This window comes from Triturus cristatus, chromosome 1_1 (assembly GCF_964204655.1).
Source record: "Triturus cristatus chromosome 1_1, aTriCri1.1, whole genome shotgun sequence".
Taxonomy (NCBI): Eukaryota; Metazoa; Chordata; class Amphibia; order Caudata; family Salamandridae; genus Triturus; species Triturus cristatus.
Genome location: NC_140579.1, coordinates 433,511,093 through 433,534,059, shown reverse-complemented (window position 1 = coordinate 433,534,059; position 22,967 = coordinate 433,511,093). Strand labels below are relative to the sequence as shown.

Sequence of the window (22,967 nt, the reverse complement as noted above, 5' to 3'; positions counted from 1 at the left end):
AGCTTGGATCTCCTGGAGAATTTGTAGCCACACTTCGTTCTTCATGCCTGTTTCCCTGGTCACTACTACTGGTTTTGAAAGTCTGGTAGTAGGGTGTAATTTCACCCATGACTGATTTCCAGACTTTATGAATTTTTACAACGATCTGCTTGTGGACTCTATGAACCCTATGCAATGAAGACTGCTGAACTATGAGTCATTTTATATGAGTCATGCTTATCAAAGACTAATCCTTTTGTACATTTAATGTTGTGAACATCACGAGGCGCTGGCTGCTATAACTCATCTCCTATGATACAATGACATTTCATTTATTGTACTACAGTGTTATAAGTAGGGTGAGTTTTTCATACACACATTTTAAATATTTTTTTCAGTCATAGGTGTCATCATAAGTAATCAATGTGATATTTTGTTAAAGGTACACTAACGTGTTATAGGACATTTAAAGAGGATAGCTAAGAAAGAAATGCCTTTACAGACATTGATACTGGAATTTAGCTTGTGGTAGTATCCCAAAAACCGTTGTCATATTTTTATTTTGTAGACCAGAATAAAGAGGTTATGTTCACCAAAAACTGTCTGATGTAAAGAAAGCGTTGCCCCAGCTATCTTTTGTCTCTTTGCCAATTCCCCTTTCCACATGATTCACACTAATATTGCTGTGGTTCTGGGGTGCTTTCTGGGAAAGATGGAGCAAGGCCTGGATATTCATAGTACTTCTGCAGAACAAAGACTTTTGGTAAATCCCAGAGTTTCATGACAGGCACTATCCCTAGAGAGTTATGATCCACAAATGAAGAGCATTGTAATCATGGATGTCATCATGAAGGATCTAGCAGCTGTGTTGTTATGATGAAAGGTATTGATGCTGTTACTAGTTTGACTTGCAGGAATATCAGTTTCAAATTAAATTCATTACAGGCGTTAACAATAAAGTAGCTGAATGCCTTTCTAGATCAGCTGAAGGTAATGGAGACAGTGAAGACAAAGCAAATGAAAAAACTTGTTATCAGGTAAAGGAGTGCGTGTTAACAGTAACGGAAGGACACATCCGTGAAGAAGAGGTCGAGAAAGAATGAGATAGAGGAGAAATTAAAGAGATAAATAAATTGAAAAGAAAATAGGGGGACAAACATTGCAATGAAGAGTGCAGAAAGTTCTGGTCAGTGAGGGATGAATTAGCTGACTGTGTGTTATACAGAGGTACCAAACGTGATCCACCTACTAGCTTAAGGGAAAGATTAACAAGCATTGGCATAGCCAATAGGTCTCGCTTTTGGTACCTTATAAGTATTTAGTTATGCAGCACAATATCCTTGGTGCAACAACATTAACTCTTGCATGGTTAAACACTTATAAGGCCCCAAAGGCGAGACCTATTGGCTATGCCAATGCTTGTTTTTATTGAGCTGCTCTGGGATTGGTGCAAATGGTGGTTAAAAGCAAAGGGATGGATTTGAGTTGCGAGCAAAAAGGAAATAAGAGGGTGCCATACAGGTCACACAAAGGAGGCAGGGCAATTAGCAGCCAGTCCGGACACTGCAGATGCACAGTGTGAATTTGAACAGAATGCCTGGCAGCAGGTGAGTGTGACTGAAAGGTAAAAGCAGGACCAGTTCCTCTCCTGTATGCCTCAAAGCTTTCTGGAAGCAGTCTACCACAGACCAAACTGACAGGAAAACACAGAAGGGGAAAAAGAGGAAAAGAAAGACGGAAACAGTGACAACAACAGAAAGCAGGGATGAAAACCCCCGGGAGAGTGATGTAAGCAAGCAGAGGGTGTTTTGTGATGGATTGAGGAGGCATGAGGTAAAATCAAGACTACACACCACTCGTATTTGGCAATCTCGACCTTCGACATCACCGGCCGCAGGTTTCTGAGCAAAGCGTTGGGCCTCTGCACTTGTTCTTTGATAAACTATGCAGTGGGTTGTGCACTACGCAACGCACACCTCTGTACAAGAGCACTTTCCCTCCGAGTGCCTGAGCTGCGTCGTTTTTCTGGAGCAGTGCAGCTCCTCTTTCTGCAGTAGGGTTAGTTCAAAGACCATTTGTCCATGTTCAATATATTTTCAGTGTACCACTTTAGTCTATTAGCGTCAGTGCATTGTGTTTGGTCATGTATGTGCCTCAAAGCCTGGTGTATGTATGCTTGTCAAAAGCTTTTGTGGGGTCCGGAGCACAAACTCTGTTTTTTAATACAATTAGCTCCTCGTGATTACGAATAAACATGCTAGTCAGGGAAAGATAAAACATAGTGTGAGGCCCAACCAAGTGGCTGATAGCTAGCTGCGCCGTGAAGGTACAGGTTCGGCCTGATTTTCTATAATATAAATATATTTAGCAAAAAGAAATAGATGTTTGTCTATTTCTTTACTTTTGCTATAATCGCTCCACCCGCGCTTTACTTTTAATGTTAAAAATAAAGCGCGGGTGCTGGGATTATAGCAAAAGTAAAGACATGGACACGGACAGGGCGGAGCGAGTGGGCACGCGGCTGCAAAAGTGAAAGCAGCTGCAGCGTCCACACGCTTAATGACCCGTGAAAGACAAATGGCGGCTGCGCGCGTGCACGCTCGCGTGAACGTAATCGCTAGGCCAGCCATGGCAGCATTTTTTGGAGCCCTCACTAAAAGTCTCGCCAGACCAGCGCGTGCGCTGGGTCAGGCGAGACCTAATAAACATAGCTCCTGAGGGACACTTTGGGATCAGAAAAACAAATGTCGAGGCAGGACTACTAGTGACCTGCGTTAGATCTTCAAGTTGAGAGTGTGGAAAGTTGGTGCGTGGATAATATATATATACATAGAAATGACAGAACCTTTAAGGAAGACAACATTGGCAAAGGGACGTGGGAAGAAATTGCCCTTGATATTACGGGAACCATATTAGTGCAAGTAAGAAATAGCATACTATTGCCCTATTGAACATTATTCAACATGGCCTGAATTCAAAGTAGTCACTGTGATGGAGCAAGGATTCGTAAAAGAAATTTGCTTGGATTCAATCCTCTCAAATAACATGTAACAATGTAATCAAATCTGTTTTGTAAATACTAAAACCCAATACACCACAAACTATTTTATCTATGGGACGCTTGTCTATGTGCATTACTAACCCGTAACAAGAATGTCCTAAAATGGCCGACAAAACACGGGATTTCTATTGCGCATGCGTCTACTGCATCTACGTAGTATGACTCTGTCGCTTTTGGTGGGAATCTTTTGCAGCTGCTCAATGGCACTAAAAATGGCCGCTTTGAACTCACACGCTAATGCATCTGCTGCTGATAAACTAAATCTCGTAAATTGTATTAAACACTAATGCAAAAGATTTAAACAAGTAAATGGGAATAGAGTCGAGATAAGCGGTATACAGTGAAATCATTCTTTTCTGTGTTCTAACGTGTCTTTTTCTGATTTTATTATTAGTTCTTATTTGGGCCACGCAGTGTGACTGGAATCCCTACTACACGCATGCTCAAAGATTGGCCGAAAACAATGACGGCACCCGTGTCACTCATCCAAGGACACCAAGAATGAAGAAACCTGGGAAAGTCGCACTGATGACCCCAACAAATGCAACAATGGTGAAAAAAATGTTTAATTTACTGAGTAATGTGAAATGCGTGTGGGAATAAAGCTATGGGAAAAGAAAATTAAGGGGCGGGCACATAGACAATGGTTCATAGAGAAATGTTAAATTTTAAGTGGTGTGATGAACTCACCTCCTCATCCCAACCAATCAAAATAAGGGAAAACATAAGAATTGCTACACCAGTTCTTGTCCGAGACGCTGTTTCAGACCATGCTGCTGCCAGAAACTCTGTCCGAGAGTTTGAGATACTGATCGATAAATCTAATCATCTAGAGGGATTGCGGAAAAGGGACACCCGAGGAGAGTAGTGTCAGAGAGGGGTGCAATACTGGCGTTGTACTTTAGAAGAAGATATCCTTCCAGATCTGAATCTGCCTGTTTCATCTACCTGTGACCTACTTTGGAGATTTTATTTTGGCCCCCCATCACGGAGTTGGGTTCATCTTGACCAATAGGTAAGTATAAATAGAAAATCTGTCTTTTATGCCTGTTTTCCTTTTTCCTTTTTTCCTTCCAGGTACCGTCGTCATTGATCATTTCAATTTGCTATGACTTATTTGGTGTATTTTGCCTCTTGATCTGAAGTTGGTTACTGTAATTGAATCTTGACTCGCAAATCAATGTAGATAAAGGTTTCCAAAACTCCTTGAGTCTGTGGTTATTCAGAGTAAAGAGGTAAAAGTCATTCTACCTTAAACTAGCTTAGCAACCCGATTCGTCGAGGAAATGAAATACATTTTATCAAATTGGTAAGACTTGGTAAAGGTGAATAAGAAAATTACAGGTTTATTACTCAAAATTGATGCCAGCCAAGTTTCACTAGCTAACTGTATGAATGTGGTTTGTGCCTAGGTGAGTATTAGGTGTATGTGTGACCAGAGCTGGTGACCCGCGCTCCATCAACAGTACAGAGACAGGCATGTTCATTATAAATTTGGAATATATTTTTGACAGGGAATGATTCCTTAATGTTTTATTGATGGGCAATGGGGTATACCTAAGTTTCTGACGAAATGCAGAAATGTTTGGGAGAGAGAAACAAAGCAGTAACATCATGGACTAAAAATTCAACAGAGTAATTAAAGAGTCTGTATAGCTTGCAACTTTGAGTGGATTCAATTAGGAGGAAAAGGTCAGAATCACAGTGGGTAGGTAGAGTCACACCTCAACGTGTGATGGGAAGAACTCCTTTTTAATTATTTAAATGCAGAAAACCAAATAGCTTTCTTAATCCTTTTTGGGTTATGAAGGGAAGTCAGTGTCTGACACTTCAGTGAGTGGAGAAAACAAGATCAAGGCAAGGTGGAATACAGGAAAAGGTGGTATGACATGAGAAAAGTCACAAAAGCCATTGTTATAAAAGTGTGAGATATGGTAACAAGCATTTGCAATGCAATAGGTCTCGCAGTTACGCGAGTTTAAGCTATTGGCATTGTAAATTACAATGCCTTTTATTTATGTTTTTAAAAATAAAACAAAAATAAAAGGCATTATTATTTGCAATGCCAATAGCTCACACTCGTGTCAATGCGAGAGCTATTGCATTGTAAATGCTTGTTGTTTTTGTTTTGTGCCACTTTTAGAAACTGGTGAAGTAGTTTATATATGTTTCTTCTAGAATATGAAACAGCAGTAAGTTTGGTGTGTACACATTTGCTTTGAGCATAATAGCTATATACACTTGCACCTGTACTAACCTGACTTTTTTAGGAGGAGGTGATTCTTTCTGCTGCTGCTTACAGTCGAAGAGTTGGACTGTAACTTTCGACACAGATTTTCCTATCAAGATTTGTGAGATGGTGAATGGGCCAAATCCTGCCCTGTGGTTGGTTGATTCTTCATGTGAGGGCTACATTTTATTTAAATTGTTGATAGTGGTGCATTTCAGCAATATTCGTCAATGACATCATTAACAATTTAATAGTTACAATTACAAAGAGATTTTTGATACTTTGTCGTTACCCACTTCTTGCATGGAGTTTCTATTTGAATGTGTCTACATACACTATTGCATATGAATTTTTAAATCTGCCCTGTTAACCCCTTACGCATATGTCCTGCCTTTTCATGACCATCCATCAGGCCAAATTTCAGAAAGTGGTATTAGAGTGCATTGAGAATATCTAACTAAATTAGCAGTGACTCTTTGGGAGTGGGTCTCACTCATTTGGAGGTTGAGTTAAGATCTCACTCACACAAGGGTAAATGTCACACCCGATCAGAAGGGCTAGAAACTGAACATAAATGTGACTCAGTTTAGAGGTCTGCAGTGTGGTGTGCAACATTTGGGTGATGTAGACACCGGGAAGCCATCCCACCGTTGCGGGCCATTCCTACATACCACTTCAGTTCATGATAGGAACTGTTTACCACTCCTTAAGCGCCACTCTGACACTTTTTTAAGCCATTATAGTAATTTTGTGGTTTTGGTATTGCCTTTTTTTCTCTTCCCTATATTTTTTTAATGATTTCACTGACATTACTACTCATGTTGTGATTTATAGTGTAGGTAGTGTCGTATCAATTTCTGTGATGTCAAATATGATTAATAATTCTCACTCCTGCGAATTTTCAAAAGTTGAGGGATGTGAATTAAGACCTGGATGGATGCACTTTATGGACCTGGATGGATGCACTGTATGGTAGATACTTGATAACGGCGAGTAGATATGGTAGATACTTGAATAACGGCGAGTAGATATGGTAGGTATTTGGATAACAGTGCGTATGAAGTCTGCTTGCCTTTCAACTTTCCGTGCCAATGACAGTAATATGAGAAAAAAAGCATTGGCATAGCCAATAGGTCTTGCTTTTGGGACCTTATAAGTATTTAGTTAGGCAGCACAATATCCTTGGTGCAACAACATCAACTGTTGCATGGCTAAACACGTATAAGGTCCCAAAGGCGAGACCTATTGGCTATGCCAATGCTTGTTGGTTTTGGCCGACGTCATGGTCTGTGCCAGTCGGTTGTCCCGAATGTATATGGTATCTGATGCCTAAGTGCAGGGGCTCCTTAATGATAGGCTGGAGCGTTGGAAGTGCCACGGCTGACCTCACTCCCAGCCGGTCGCCGCAGTAACTTCGCTCTCTGGTCTCCTAGGAGAGCTGGCCTCCGCCGCCTGCCCAGCGGGGCGTCCGAGGAGTCTCCGGCGGGGCCCAGGGTCGAGCAGGCCGTGTTCTTCGTCGGGCCACGGGCGCACGCTCTGAGCATGCCGTGCTCACAATCACGGCGCTCGGAGCCGCGGTCTGCTACACACATTCCAGCGACCATGCGCGCCGACTCCTCACCGTGGCACTCTGAAGGGGGTGGCCCCGTCGGAGGACACCCTCGAAGTCCCCGTATCATCAGTCCGGGCAAGGGCCCAGTCTCGAGCAGGCCATCCAGTGCCCTCTGCACCTCTCAGCACGGTAGGCCGCAAACCTGTGTGAGCCTAGTCTCTCCGTCTCCCGTTGCCCGGCGGGGAAGAGCCACCACCGAGCTGCAGAACGTAGCCGTTCGGTAGAGGGGGAGCCTCCGGCTGTCTGTGAGGTTGGTCAAGGGTGCTGTCTGCGCGTAGGCCCAGTGAGGACGAGCGAGACGCGTCCACTTACTTCGCCATCTTGGCCACGCCCAATGAATGCCAATTTTAATTGTGAAATGTTTACAGTGTGAATGTAAATTTAAAAAAGCCAATAGGTCTCGCCTTTGAGACTATTGGCTCATCCATTGCCTTTGAATCATGCTCTATAGCCTGGGCATTGCAGACTTTGCCAATGATAGGTCTGGCAAAGTCTGCAATGCCCAGGCTATAGAGCATGATTCAAAGGCAACGGATGAGCAAATAGTCTCAAAGGCGAGACCTATTGGCTTTGCCAGTGCTTGTTGTACAGAGGGGGCGGCGGCGGTGGCGAGGTGTGTGCGCGTGCGTTAGGCAGCAGCGGATGCGGTGAGGGGGGTCGGCAGCGGCGGGGTGTGTGCGCGCGCGCGTGTCTGCGTGTGTGCGTCTGCGCAAGCGCGTCCACAGACCCCGACCCCAATCGCTGCGCGTGCCCCGGTCTGTCTCCCTTGAGAGGCATCTCGGCGACAATAGGTCTCCAGAGCGAGACCTAAAAATGAAAGCTCTTACTAATAAGCAAAGTTGCTCAAGACTTCTCAGTCCTTGAGGAAAAGTACAAATCTTCAATAATGCTGTGAAAAAGGAAGACACTTAATCACATTTGGAATCTAGATTGGGTGGCAAAGGTTAATATACCAGGTAGTTCTAATTTTGAAACTGATGTAGGGAGAAACTTCACCAGCCGAAAAAGTCAGATTGAAAGACTTGGTTATCTCCAAGACTATGTGATGTAATTTTCGGGTTTTGTCTGATCTTCACTTTATCATGAAATTATTTTATGTTTCTTTGATAGTTATTCTTTGTTAACAAAGGAATGTATTTGGTTATTTAAGCTGGATTGTTTTGTAAGTAGGGTGAGTTTTCCTGCAGCTTCAGCTTCACTGAAAGGAATGTGGAGTTATAAGATGGAATGGTAAGATTTCATGTGATATCCTGGAACGGCATCTTTCAGACATTTTGGGAACTGGAAGCTAGACAGCGGTTGAGGGACATATGGAAATAAACTCTGACGCTGCTTTTGGTCCTTTAGGCATCAACCCTTTAAACACAGACGTATCTCAGAATAGTCCCCAGTAAGATGCCTGACGTCAGCCTTCACTCACCTGTAACCTTTTAGGTAAATGCATTCAGCTTTTCAGGGTAAAGTACATGTGATGCAAAAATTGAATTACAGGCTGAGTTGGTTCCTACCAGATCGACCATCAATGGCCCTACCACACAATTAGTGCTTAATTAGAGCCAGTGAGGGCCACCGGCACATATTTTCGTGGACCAGCACTTATTTTTCCGCATCAAACATATCCAGAGAGCAATAGAGGGAAAAACACGCAAATCGAAAAGACTAAGGAAGAGAAGGAAGGAAAAAAGTCACAAGGGGAGAAAGCAGGAACCTGCAAGAGTGAGATAAATGGATAGCAGTGTCTAGTAATGAATTAAAGAGGCATGAGACAAATGGCTTGGTATCATTAGGTGCTTTGGCATTAGGTGCACCGAAGTTTCATTGCACTGCCTTGGTATTAGGTGAATGCCTTGATATAAAGTGCACTGCAGTTTAATTGTACTGCCTTGGTATTAGATGAATATCTTGATAATAGGTGCACCGACGTTTAATTGCACTGGCTGTATGCTTCTGAGCATTCGGACTCCACACTTACTCTTTTACAAACTAAGTACTGTTTACCACCTTCATCTGCTGGCTGCAATACCGCCTACATGATCACCAAGAACAACTCGGTACAGTGTGGAAATAACCTAGTCTGCATCTTGTATGCAAATTGCAGTATTCAGCAATGTAATGTTTTAGACTGGACCGGAAAGTCCACAAACAGGGCAGACATAAGCATACCTGATTTTGGAGTACATAAACCGGTCCACTGCATTAAGGTCTCTGCCAGACTCAAATTGTTCAAGTCTCTCAAAAACGGTTTCCCAGTGCCTCAATGGCTAATTTAGGCAGCATCCACATGCATATTCAGCAATGTATGGTGCTCATAGAACTTGATCCCACTATAGTTATGCTACTCTCTCAGCTTGCAGGCTAAAGGTTCAGTTGCTACTGTAAACAACCGATAACATAAGAGACAGACCTGCAGAATCCTGCGAACCAACTTAAATTTCTCTAATGTCACCGTTTTAGTCCTCACTCTGGACATGGGTTCTGAATATAGTTGCTGAGCCACAAAAAGAAAATAGCGCCACATCCCATTCTTTTTAGCACCTCAAATATAAAAAAAAAGCAAAGCTGCATAATTAAACAACTTTTCAGCTTCCAGTGACACCGACCTACTTCAAAATGAGAGTCCACTTCAAGATGCGACTCCAAGACCATACGAAGATTATTTGAAGTCAAATTGTTAGGAAATAAAAGGCTAGTCTGGTCTATTAAATCAGCAGGTCTTCAGGGGAGCAGCACCAATTTTTCATTCAAAGTTAATCACTGATAATGGTCGATATGAGCCAAATGCTTGTGCTGGTTAGACACAACTATAATCAATGCTTCCTTAGTGGTGTGCAGCAGTCTAACCACCACAAATCCTTCTCCATACACTGTTAAAAGGTGTAGGGCAAGAAGTTATAAAGACCGGCTATCACCAAAAAACAAACCTTGGAATGTTACCACAGTGAGGCCAACTTCCTTTTCCACAGCCTGAGGTACATATTTTTTTGGGGTAGAGTTTATTTTGTACCTGATTTTCTCTCCTCCTACGACAGTCTTTTTTTTCATAAGCATTGGTGATGATTGGCATAAAAAAAATGCAAGCAATTTTTACACGGGCAGTGAAAATGCAGCAGTGTACTAGCCATATGCTGCCATGAAGCATTATGTTTTAACATTTAGTGTAAAACCTTCACAATCAAATGCAATAACAGAATGATGACTGTCTACAAAGTTAATGCATGTGGCCTGTTCTGTATCTACAGAAAACTCATATTCATTTTTATGAAACACAAATGTGACCCTCACTTAAAAGTAGTACCATGTCAGTTAATGAAAATGTAACAGAAAAAAGAAATAAACAAGAGTCCTGCCTAGCATCACTGTAGTATTTGAATGTATCTTGAGAAATCTTTGAGTAATTCTGTGATTGATGTGGTATGATTCTTTCTTACCTGCTTATATAAAATGAGGTTTGCTTTGTTGTAAATCAACCCACTCCTTGAACTTCCCTCTTCTCCACCCATTGCATCCATCCATCTTTATATTAAAAATCCAATAAAATCCCAAAGTCTTTTTTAAGAACTTCCAATCAAGTGTGATGGTTATAGTGTTTACCCATGCACCTGGAAAATATGGATACTGTCTACCACTTTTCTTTCACGGGAATCTTACTCATCAGGTTGGTGAACAGGCGAGGGGGGATATGTATTATTATTGTCTTCACAGACCTGCTGTCATATGCCAATCAAGTCAAATCTCACCTTGTACCAGCCAGAAAGGGACGATATCACAGCAAGGGGAACTATTTATTGTGGCATGACTGCTAAAAGGGTGGAAAAATGCCATTTTGATAGCTACAAAAGAAACAAAAGTTCTCAACTGCTGTTGTCATGTCTGAAATTACATACCTGATTTTCATCTTGAACCTCCATGCTGTACTGGGGTCCAGTCTGTACTTCGTTGACTTTCTCTCCAAGGAGGAAGCCCAGGCGAGTCATGAGTGTGTTTGCTGCCTCATCTACGGACGGGGGTGGTCCCAGTTCTGGCTCGGGTTCATCTAGAAAGAGAAATCAGAAGCACTTTTGATCGCTTATACCAAGAATGCGTACTAATAATACTTAGGCAGTGCTAGAAAACATATTGCTTGAATATTAAACCAGTTTCACTTATGTTGATAAACTGAATTAGGGTATCGTTATTTTGGCAATAAGACTTAGCAAGGATCCACCTAGTTATTGGAAGGGATGTTGAAAGGTCCCGAAGAGATTTCATTACTAGAGTGGAGGCTACCATTATGCATAAATCTTTTATTGCCGCCCTAAAGTGCAGCCATCTAAAGAACATTATACAAATACATCATAAAACATTTAAACCATTTTGGAATCCTCAAATGGAGTATATATATGCCCCTACGCACAATCAAATTCCTCTTTTATTGGATACTCCTAACAGATAAGAGCATCTTCTTACTTTCTGTAGAGCTTTTCTTTAATATAGAGAGTGTTCCTTCATTTTGAACCTATAACCTTCCCACTTTATGGATTTGGTTCTCTTTTCTTTCACTTTTATTAGCCTTATAAGAAGTTTTTCTTCTTTCTTTTTACATGCTTAGAATATCTATGTATAACCCTTTTTAGGTCTCGCCTGACCCAGCGCTTGCGCTGGTCTGGCGAGACTTTAAGTAAGGGCTTCAAAAATTGCTACCGCCGGCCACAGCTTGCAGTGCATGTGCACGGGCGCGCGCTTGAGCAGAGCCGCCATATGGCGTGATTACTGCTGCGTGCGCACCACTCGCACACATGCAATGCAAGCTGTGGCCGGCGGTAGCATTTTCCCCCCGCGATCACTTTCACTTTGGCACCGCCGTTAACTTCCTTGTTTTCCTTCGGTAGCATTACAAACATTTCTGTAAATTACTAGGACGAGTCCCTGTAGTACGCAACTCCATTCATTTCTAGAATAAACATCTGTCATTCAGCGGCAAGATACCCGGCGCAGTGAACGTGCGCTTTACAAATACACGTTATGTGTTTCCGGATTCTCTAGCACCTTTTTGCTCCCAAAGGCGTTTTCGCAGTGATGAATGACAGACAATATTGCATACAGCTATTCCCTAGACAATATGGTCACGTTCGAAATATTGCACAAATGGTTGCCATTAATGTTAATCCAGGGCCTGCTGTTTCTGCAGTATGTACCAGAAAGTTTAAATTCCTGGTCAGTGTGCTCAGTCCATATTACATCATTGTTCCTGCACCGGAACAGATATTTAGGTAATGGATTGTGAAATCATTGTAAAATAATGTATGCATCTTTTGCATGCGAGCGATTTTTAAACTGGGAATGGAATATTTGTTTGCTCAGAAAAGGAGCACGCTGATTTTGCCTCAAACCTGGGCCCAACTCACATATAGAAAATGTATTTCCTGTTTTTTATTGTTTCAATACAGTAATAGGTCAACTCGGTTTGCTGTGTTCTCCCCTAGTGCAAATGTTTGTGGTCCAAATTCTATAGGCTTATATGCCAACACAGAAACAGAACACATTTTGCAAGGTGTGTTTGCACCACTTTTTTGCACAAGTGCAAGACATTACAGTATAGCAATGTGTACTACTGCCTTCCTCAAAACATCCAAATTGTGTTAGGTGATTAGCCCTGAATGGGTCTGCCACCAAGCGGCTGGGTTAGCATAAGCACTACCTCCCTAGCTGCAGGCCCATGCCATACCTAGTGCACCCCAGCGTTACAGCAAAAAAAAAAAAGCATTGGCATAGCCAATAGGTCTCGCTTTTGGGACCTTTTAAGTATTTAGTTATGCAGCACAATATCTATACAATACCATTAGCAAAGCAAATGGCTTTAACTTAATCAAAGGCGAGGCCTAGTGCATTTTCAATGCTTGTTACATTTAAAAGGGAGGAAGCGAATCAAAAAAGGCACATATTTGGGGTTGAATTGTATTTATTTTTTTATAAAAAGGGAAGCTGACAAATTATTCCTCTAGAGTCTGCCTCCTGTTGAGTTTAATGGGGATCTGTTTCAGAGATTGTTTTGCAGGAATGCAACAAAATGTGGTGCCCTCAGCAGCACAAAGAGCAGGGGCGACCTTAACAGGACAACATTTGGATTTGGTGTCTAGAAAGGTGCGAAAGGAAAGAGTGACCTTAATGGTACAAAAGATGGACAGGGCTCCTCTAGCATAGAGGAAGTATATAATAACGGGGAGACAAAATTAGATGAGTATGTATGACCCACAGGAGGCTTTGGACATTTTTGAAATTCTACATGAGTATTTGGAATGTCCTTCAATCTCAAGGGGAATAAAAGATCCCCTTGAGGGGGATATGTTTGATCACAATACAATTAGACAACCTCGTAGCCTGTTGCTGGCCTATGGAGCAAGTTGCGAAGTTCATTCATTTTTGGCTAAGAAAACCCGTAGACAAGAACACTCTCAATTTGTTGAGGTGATTATGTCCAAGACCATTCGTAGAGAACAAGGCTTGTCTTAACCATAATCTTGACCCAGAGCTAATAACCTTTCTTTTTAAAACTGGGACTGACCCAAGAAAGGGGACTGAATGCTGCTTGAAACAGTGTCAGGATAGACTACTGGATGTCCTGGGTCCCTTGGCTCATGTTTTAGGCATGTCTGAGGAGGCAAATTGTAAAAATACGAGGGTTGATTTGGAACTCATAAGAGGATTGAGCCTATGTGCTTTGCATATGTTAGGGAATGCTAATGCAGGCCTAATAGCGTAGAGAACGAAGGCTGTCCTTGTGAGGGTAAGCCCCAAGTTAGCAGATTTAGCGAATAAGACACGGGCAAGACAAATGGGCTACTTTTTGGAGAGAGTTTTGTAAAGTCCTTAGGCCAATACATCTCTATCTTCATGGCTTTTAGCAAGGCTCAGATGAAGAATAGGAAGCGTGTTTTTTGCTCTAGAGTTTTTGGAAGGGCACACAGGAGGGGACTGGCAGTCGGCCGTAGAGTTTAAAGGTCCCACTATTACTCTCAAGAGCCAAGAGGTTATGGAAGGAACTTTCGTTCCAACATGGGTTTCTTCCCGCAAAGATAGAGAGCGTCCTAATCCTATGCAGGCAGTTCCAGCTCTGGAGGACAAGGTGTATCTGGGCAGCTCGGGGGGGAAGACTTTGGTGCTTTATGTCCAAGTGGGCAAATCTAACAAGGGACACTTGGGTTTTTGGAAACTGCAGGTGGTTTCAAAATAGATTTGTGGAAAATTCTTTTCCAGAAAATCCAGCCACAAGAGTTGGTTTTGGACTTAGAGCAGATGGCATTAGTAGACTTGGCGGTTTCACATATGCTAACCAAAGGGGCAATTACAAGAGCTGAAGATTTGGAAGATGATTTTGTGACTGCAGTTTTCCTTGTAAGAAAAAAGACAAAAGTTGGCATCCCGTAATAAATCCCCGGTGTACACACATTTCAAGATGTAAGGGATACATTTTTTGCAAGATATCTTGCAGGAAAGAGATTGGCTGGTACATTTGGATTTGAAGGACACTTATCTCACAATACCTATGGAAATGGTTTCTCAGAAATACTTACGCTTCAGGTGAAGAGGTATCCTGTACCAGTTTCTCTTTCTTCCTTTTGGTCTGTCCTCAGCTTCTTAGTGTTTCACCAAGGTGTTGCTGCCAGTAGGAGCCTCATTTCATGAGAGGGATGCCCAGTTAAGATTAGCTTTTATCGTAAATGTGGAGAAGTCTATCATTATTCCAATACAAAACTTGGAGGTTTTAGGATTTCAGGTGGACACTCTAACTATCTAAGTTGTTCCTGCCTCACAAAAAGATAAGGAAGGAAGTAAAGTTTGTCTTGGCGAAGAAGATGGTGACCCTGAAGAATCTAGCAAGGGGAATTGTTTTTCTATCTTCATCAATCCAGTCCGTATTCCCGGACCCACTTAACTTTAGAGATCTTCAAAGATTAAAGGCCTTGGGTCCGAGTGAAGACTTGTGGTATGCAGATCCAATCTCTTTATCACTATATGCTTGGAAGGATTTGGAATGGTGGTTAGATAATCTGGAGATCTGGAATAACAAAGCACTTTTTGGAAACACGCCCAATTTCGTCCTAGAGTCGGATGCCAGCAACCTTAGTTGGGGAGTACGCTGGAACGACATGGAAACTAGGGCACATGGTCCAGGGAAGAGCAGTGCTTGCACATAAATTGTTTGGAGATGTTAGCTGGACTGAATGTACTGATGAGTTTAAGGAATGTATCAGCGAACACCATAGTGGTGATTAGTGAAGACAATCTTTCAGCTGTGTAGTACATAAACTGTCTAAGGGTTAAAAATCGATGCAGTTGGGGGATCTGGCCAAACAGATCTGGTATTTTTTGCTGGGAATACAAACTCCAGCAACTGGAAATTAAACACAATCTCTTTCAGAACTATTCAAAGGTTATGGTGTCCAATTCAGGTATATTTGTTTGCGAGCAGACTGACTTTTCAGGTACGCAGGTATTTCAGCTGGAGACCAGATCCTGGAGTGGCTGCAGTAGGCAACTTTCTTCAGGATGGGGAAAGGGGGTCATGCTTTTCCCCTGTTCTCAAAGATCCAGAGGGTGTTGCTAAAGGTCCAGAGAGAGAAGTGCACAAGTATTCTTGTGACTCCCTTTTGGAGATTTCAGGTTTGGTTACCAGGTGTGATGGAACTTGCAGTAGAGATACCACGTTGAACTCCAGTTTTGATGGGTCTTCTGGTGGTTTCTGAAGGAGATGAGCACCCTTTGCTTTTAGAAGTGAGTGTGACAATTCTTGTTTGGAATATTTCAGGGGTTTCAGTAGATATACATGCAGGCCTTTCATAAAAAGTTAAGGATTTATTGAACGTACCTTGGGCACCGGGTACTGCAAAAGGTACAAAGGAGTGTGGAAAAAATGGTGTGGTTGGTACATGGAGAGGAATTTGGATCCCGTGGAAGCTGCTTTAGCGGAGGTGGCAAATTATCTGGCTGATTTGTTCAATTTAATTAAGTCTTTCTTACAGAACGATTGTTTTAGATCAGCTATGTCGGCAGGTCATGCTTTAGTAAATAATTTTCATATAGGAAGCGATGCTTTGGTCCGTAGAGTCATTAAAGGAATTAGGCTTAAGAAACCTCCTAGGGCTTGTTATGACTCTTTATGGGATGTAGGATTGATTTTCAATTTATTCGTATCATGGTTGAGTAGTGTCTACTTTGAGGCAGATATCCCTGAAGTTAGCAACTTTACTTTGCTTGATTTCTTTTAGAAGAGTTTCAGATGTCAAAGCTTTAGAGATTTGTAACAGGTATTACTCTCCAGAAGGCATTCACTTTGATATTTGGAAAAGAACTAAGACCATGTCTGAGAATATCTTTTAGCCATGGTTTCAGGAGTGTCAGAAAGTGAGTAGCATGAAAGTTTCTAAGCAAACAAATGTTAGGATTTAGACTTCATGGGAAAGTACAGTTGTTGCTCTCCCATGTGAAGCCTTATAAAGTGGTTTCAATGGCTACTTTGCCAGGGTGGGTGAAAACCTTGATTCCATTAAAGACAATGGAGCTAGCATTATTCCCTTTCCTCTCCCAGTACGGCTGTTTAGATAGAGTAGTATATAACATAACATGTGTATTTGTAAAGCGCACGTGTTTACCTGTGGGCATCTTGGCGCTGAATAACAGATGTTTATTGATGCTGGAAAGGAGTTGGGAGACTATACTTTGTTCTTCGGCTATACTTTCTGTTTGAATGTGCAAACAAGCATCTTTAGCTGTTTTTCCTTCTTTGTATTTGCTTACAGAGAAATGTTTTGATTTTGTGTTTCTTTTGCAGACTTTTTGCAATAGAAGAATTTAGTTCAAGATTAAGAAAGAGTTGTGTTTCATCACAGCCTAGAAGAGGAATGTGATTGTGCTTCAGTGGCTTATATACTCAGTTTGAAGTCTTCAAAATGGATTCAATGTTTTATGATATTTGTATAATGTTCTTTAAGGGCTGCATGTTGGGGGCAGCAATAAAACGTTTATGCCTAATGCTAGGCTCTGTTGTTTTTAATGAAATCAAGATTGTCTAGGCATGATAAGTGAAGAATCGCCATTCTCTTCATTGCGATGTAATGGTCAATTATCGTTTAAAGATTGCACAAAAATGCTATTGCAGCCGTAAAAAGAAATGTTTTCGGAAATGGAACAGCAAGAGATTTTTTAAGGTGTAAGACTGGTTAAACATATATACAACATTGTCATCTATGAAGAGAGAGTACCAAGGATCCACCTGGTTATTAGAAGGAATTTTGAAAGGTCACCGAAGAGATTCTCTTTAATGGGATAGCATGACCAATTATTTTTAAAGACTCTGGACTAAGAACGCTATTGCAGTTGTAAAAAACTTTTTTTTTAGAAATGGAACAGCAAGAGCTTTTTCAACGTACAAGACTGGTTGAACATATATACAACATTATCATCTATGAAGAGAGTGCCAATCAGTAGTAGGCATAGGCAGGAGATCTTTAAAGGGAGCGACAACTTGCACAGTGCACTTATGAATAATAACTGTGCTGTATCTAATGTCATGGGAGATGGTCCACAATGAAGTAATGAGATATTATGCAGTAAAACATGTGTTAACACCCAACCTTCCTGCAACGTAAACAGGACTTTCCTATGGCTGTTTACTTATACAATTATATTTACTCATAGAACTTAACATTTCATTAAAGACCAATAAAATAAACTGGAATATCAAAACAATGGCAAAAACTCAATTTAAAGACATAAGCTTTAGATTATTGAAATATTCAGATAAACTAATAATATTCAATCGAAAAAAATCCTTGTACATACATGCCGAGCCCATGATATCACTAAATACTAAATACATAAGTTCCATCCTTACATTTTTTTTTTAAATGACCAAACAATAAGTTATGAACGGAGCAAAACGTACAACGTTCATGTATGTCCTTAGATTATCACTTTAGTAACAAAAAACGTCTTATCACATAAAAAACACAATCAACACCCATTTCTGTCATTTTAGGCTGCTCAGTGTTGGCTTATGTCTGCATCATGTTATGCATCAAAACATTTATGGCTCAAAACATGAACTTCTATAATCCTCTCCTCATGTGGTAAAGTGTTTTTTTTTGTAAAGTACAATGCACACTAATTGTTTACCAACAAAGCATGTATCTAATACAGAACCAAAGCATTGGCAAAGCCAATTGGTCTCACATTTGAGATTAATGGGGTCTGCCAGTGATTTTTAGGTCTCGCCTGACCCAGCGCATGCGCTGGTCTGGCGAGACTTATTGAGAGGGCTCCAAAAAGTGCTACGAGGCCAGCCTAGACCTACAGTGCATGTGCGCGTGCACACGCGCTGCGCTTTACCGCGATTACTTTCACTTTCGTGGCCGCATGGCCGCTTTGATGTTTGATCACTATCACTTTCACTTTCACCGCCGCACGGCCGCTTTGCATAGCCAATAGGTCTCGCATTTGGGACCTTATAAGTATTTAGTTATGCAACTGTTGCATAGCTAAACACTTATAAGGTCCCAAAGGCGAGACCTATTGGCTATACCAATGCTTGTTGTTCATGCTGTACTGCATCAGCTCAAATGCCAATGCTCCACAGCATGAATAAATGGGAAACAAATACCATAAAGCCACTACTGGTGGCTCTGACATTTTGTAGGAGCAGCAGCATCACTTTGCAAGTGACGTGACACCATTTTTTTTCCACTGTATTAATCTGAGATGGAATGGTAATTAAAAAATATATAAATATTAAGTAGAGCAAACGTTATTTATTAGGCAAAAGGGCCAGCAGCAATTTGCTCCCTGACCCTCCAAAATAAGGACCTCTTTGGGGGGAGGGGGAGCAATGGAGAAGCAGGTCCAGGTATTAGGAGGGAAGGGGGACAAAGCACATGAGGAAGGAAGCAACAAGCAGGTGAGTGGAGACGCACCCAAGGCACAGGGCACACCTGGACGAAGAGAGAAACACTCTTGACACGGATGAGAGCAACACGAAGCGCAGGGTTGAGAAGCAACCTGGCAAGAATAAGAAACATGGAGTGCGGGTAGAGGAGAGAAACACGCAGACGAGAGAGAACAACACGAAGCACAGGAGAAGCACACGAGGGAGACAGCTGTAACACATATGCTCTCATGGCTGGCTTAAGTAAAAAGAAAAAAAAGTTGTTCCATAAAACTTAGCAGCAGAAGGACACAAGTAAAGAGGATACGCTCCATGGGAGAGATAAACCCAGAATGAACAAGGCAAGCCATTTATAAGCAGCCGCCAAATTGAGAGTACAGTAAAGCCAAACAATGGAAAGCAATGGGCGAGCAAACTGCAAAAGTCTACTGTAAGTTCTTGGTAAGCGAACAATAGATCCTTTGCAACCCAACAGCTTGCACTAGGGCTAGACGGGTTACCTAAAATGCAACATGAATGTTTTACAGCAGTGGTTTGCATCAAATGGAGAAGTGTGGCTCAATGATTAGAGCGGCAGACCCGGATGCAGAGGTCTAGCCCAGGACCAGGGTTCAATTCCCCGCCTCGGCGGGTCTTGGGCTCAAAAATTCCACGGACCTGATAATTCTCGCCTCGGTGCCTATTTCAATCATGGAGTCCCACTCTGCAACTCTGGGCAATAGCTTGCTTAATCTCCACAACGGCCCCCACAACGCTAAGGATGCCTGGCCTCCACCTTGGGGGTGCCCAGGAGTGGACGCCTCACAGGGAAAGCCAGGATGGGTTCCACAGCGGTATTCGTACAAGCGCCTTGAGACCCTTGCGGGTGAGTAGTGCGCTATACAAGTATCAAATTTACATTTAATTTATAAATGTCAGTTTCAAATGGACTTGCTTCTGGTGCAGACCAGGAAGGTCTGGGGTGCTTCTTCTTTGCAGAGAAGCGGGAGCCAGTCTGGAGGAGCCAAACCAGCGCAGAAGATTTCAGGGTGCGTCGTCACAAAGGCCACTAGCCAGCGGGCAAGCAACCGGACAGACGCGGCAAGCAGGAAAATGCAGAAGGGCCCCACGCAGGACTCGTGGAGTGTGGGGGGCTGATCTTCGGTGCAGATGGTGCTTGGGGTTGGGGCTTCTCAATCCCCGGTGCACAACTTCGAGGGTACCTCAGAAGCTGCGCTTTAAGTTACTAGCCACTTTTTCCAGGTAGCCGGTCCCACGTCGCTCGTCGCCTCCACGGATCTCAGCTCTGCTGCAGATGTGGATCAGGGTCGGAGAAGTCTGGGAGTCAAGGCTCTGGTCAGGCTCTGCAGTCGGTTCCTCGTAGAACGTGGGCAAAGCAAAGGGTAGTCTCTTGATGGTGCCTGTTTGCACAGGGTAGCCACTCCTTGGCTACAAGGGAGATTCTTCAGTCTTCTTCTTTCGTCGAATGTCGAAGGTCCAGAGTTTCTGTTCAGTTTTGCAGGTTCAGGATAATCTAAAGTCTTGAGGCCCAACTCCCACTCTTATACTAATCTGGGGGGCTGGGTTACCTGCTAGGTCACGCCTTATGGGTGGGACCTGGGAGGGGGTGGTTACACCCGCTTCCCTTTGTGCAGTTTCGCGCCAGAGCTGGGGCTGGAGTGCCCCAGCGCCGGTTTGAACTGGACTATGCAAGGAACACCTTGTGTGCACCAGGCATGTCTCATTCCTTTCAGCCCACCCTGCCCCAATACACTAAAGGCTGTCTGGGGAGGTGCTAGCACCTCCCCAAGCAGGAAACCTATTGTCCAGGCCTCCCTGGCTGGGATCACTCCCAGCTGCAGGAGGTCAGACTTGTGTCGTGGCAGCAGCATCCATTTTGTGATGCTGAGGCTTTGGTCAGAGGCTAACAGTTGAAGTATGATTTTAACATGTCTTTCCCTCTAGAAGGGGGGAATAATATTCTCATGTCCAGAAATGGCATGGGGGTATTATTCCACAGTGTTAGACACCTTACACGACATGTTTCGATAAAGCCAAACCATAGTTACCATAACCGTCTAAGATTATAAGGCACTTTAAGAGTATATGGTAGGCTATATCATAGAACAGCTATAAGGACAAGGTTCCGAAAGCTGCAGACAGGCTCAGCTCATGCTAGAGCACCATCTCACATGTTACCAAGCACTCTGCCTCCAGGATTGTCAAGGCCTGCCATAGGAGTGACTGATAGGTACACATGTGTCTATGTATGTTAGGTATAGGAATACTACACCTAAGCAAGGGGTGATTACACGACCTTGCCCCAGCTGAGGGATCAGCCAGTTGTGTCAAAATGGAAGGCCAGGCCAGGGGTGGCATAATACATGCTGCAGCCCCTGGTAGGCCTAGGGTACACCTATGCCCTGGGTACCTAGGGTACACTGTACAGGGGCCAATAAGGTGATCCTATCCAAATGGGTTATGCACCTAAAGTACATAGTATTAATTTAGAGAGAGAACAGCAGGGCTGTGGGTCTGATTAGCAGGCCCACAGCCACATCTAAGTCGAAAACCAGTAAAGCAAAAGCAAAAAGTGGGGGTGAACATAGAAAGCAGACCCTACTCTCCTACACATTCCCTCTCGTTCCTGGTCGGTAAAATCTGGACGCAAAGGTGTGGCATTTTCTGTTTCGATCGTCTGCAAAAAGGTCGATAGATGGATAACTCCATTGATGAAAAATGCCCGCCACCACATCGTCGTTGAGCACCCAGTCTTCTTGTTCTTCGAAGTGTTGACTGAGGACGTCTGCTCGCACGTTCTGTTCTCCTGGTAGATGCACTGCCGTGATCGAGAGGTTCCTGGCCAGCAGCCAGTGCCAGATCGCCTGGGATTCTAGAGACAGAGGGCGAGAGCATGTTCCACCTTGTTTGTTCAAGTAATACATGGTGGTTGTATTGTCCCGTTTGTATCAGAATCGATTCGGACTGAATCGACGGATGGAATGCCTTGAGGGCTAGATGAACTGCCCGCAGTTCTAGCATGTTGCTATGATAGGTCTGCTCCTTGCTGGTCCATCTGCCCTGAGTTTTCAGCTGACCCATATGCGCTCCCCATCCCTGAAGAGATGCATCCGTGATCAGAGATTGTTTTGGCAGAGGTTGATGGAATGAGACTCCCACCAGAAGATTCTTTGGCTGAAGCCACCAGAGAATGGACTTCTTCGCTATTTGAGAGAGGAGAATTCGGTTGTTCCAATGACCTGAGGATTGGTCCCATTTGTCCTCTAGATCCTGCTGCAAAGGTCTCATTCTCAATCTGGAGTTGGGTATGAGAAAGATGCAAGAGGCCATCGACCCCAGTAGAGACGCCACTTGCCTTACTGATGGTTGAAGTGCTTGAAGGATGATGTTACATTTGTTTCTCATTGATAACAGTCTCTCCTCCGAAGGAAACACTTTTCCGAGGTCGAAGTCCAGGGAGGCGCCTAGATAGTGGAGCGATTGAGTGGGATGATGAATTGATTTTTCCACGTTCATATGAAGGCCTAGGAGTTGAAGGAGATCCAGGCAGATGTGAATGTGCTCTTGCACCATGTGAGGAGGTGATCCCTTCAACAGTCAGTCGTCCAGGTATGGATACACGAACAGGCCTTGGCGATGTAATGCTGCCGCCACTACTGCCATGCATTTCGTGAATACCCTCGGAGCAGATTTTAGGCCTAAGGGTAAGACCTTTAATTGGTAATGCTTTGTGCCTACCTTGAACCGCAGGAACTTGGAGATCCACTGAACACATCCAATCTTCTTTCCTCAGATGCGGAAATATTTGATGGAGCGCGAATATTCGAAAAGTCTCCTTTCTGATGAACCTGTTCAGAGAACGTAGATCTAGAATCGGTCTGAACTGGTTTGGTTGGCCTTTTTTCGAAAAAAGGAAGTATCTGGAGTACACTCCCTTTCCTCTGTGTGCAGGAGGGACCTCTTCTATGGCTAGTTTCTTGAGAAGGGTAGAAACTTCCTGACGCAGCAGTTCTAGGTGTAGATGATGTGACTTTACCGGAGGAATGTCTTTTGGGGGCGAGCAAAAACGTAGTGCGTACCCATTGCTCAGTAAATTCAGCACCCACTGGTCTTTGGTGAAGTTGCGCCACTCTTGTATGCAATTTGAAATACTTCCTCCCACTGGAGT

The 22,967-nt window shown here is 43.1% G+C and overlaps 1 protein-coding gene across 3 annotated transcripts in view; it reads right to left on the bottom strand.

Annotated features, from left to right (window-relative positions):
- The window catches only part of TANC2 (tetratricopeptide repeat, ankyrin repeat and coiled-coil containing 2), a 2,520,149-nt gene that overhangs the window by 1,752,699 nt on the left and 744,483 nt on the right, over positions 1-22,967 (bottom strand). For all 3 annotated transcript variants that reach the window (XM_085640812.1, XM_085640825.1, XM_085640816.1), the window contains exon 4: positions 10,767-10,915. In XM_085640812.1, coding sequence (XP_085496938.1) covers positions 10,767-10,915 — 149 coding nt within the window. The remainder of the gene's footprint in view (positions 1-10,766; positions 10,916-22,967) is intronic.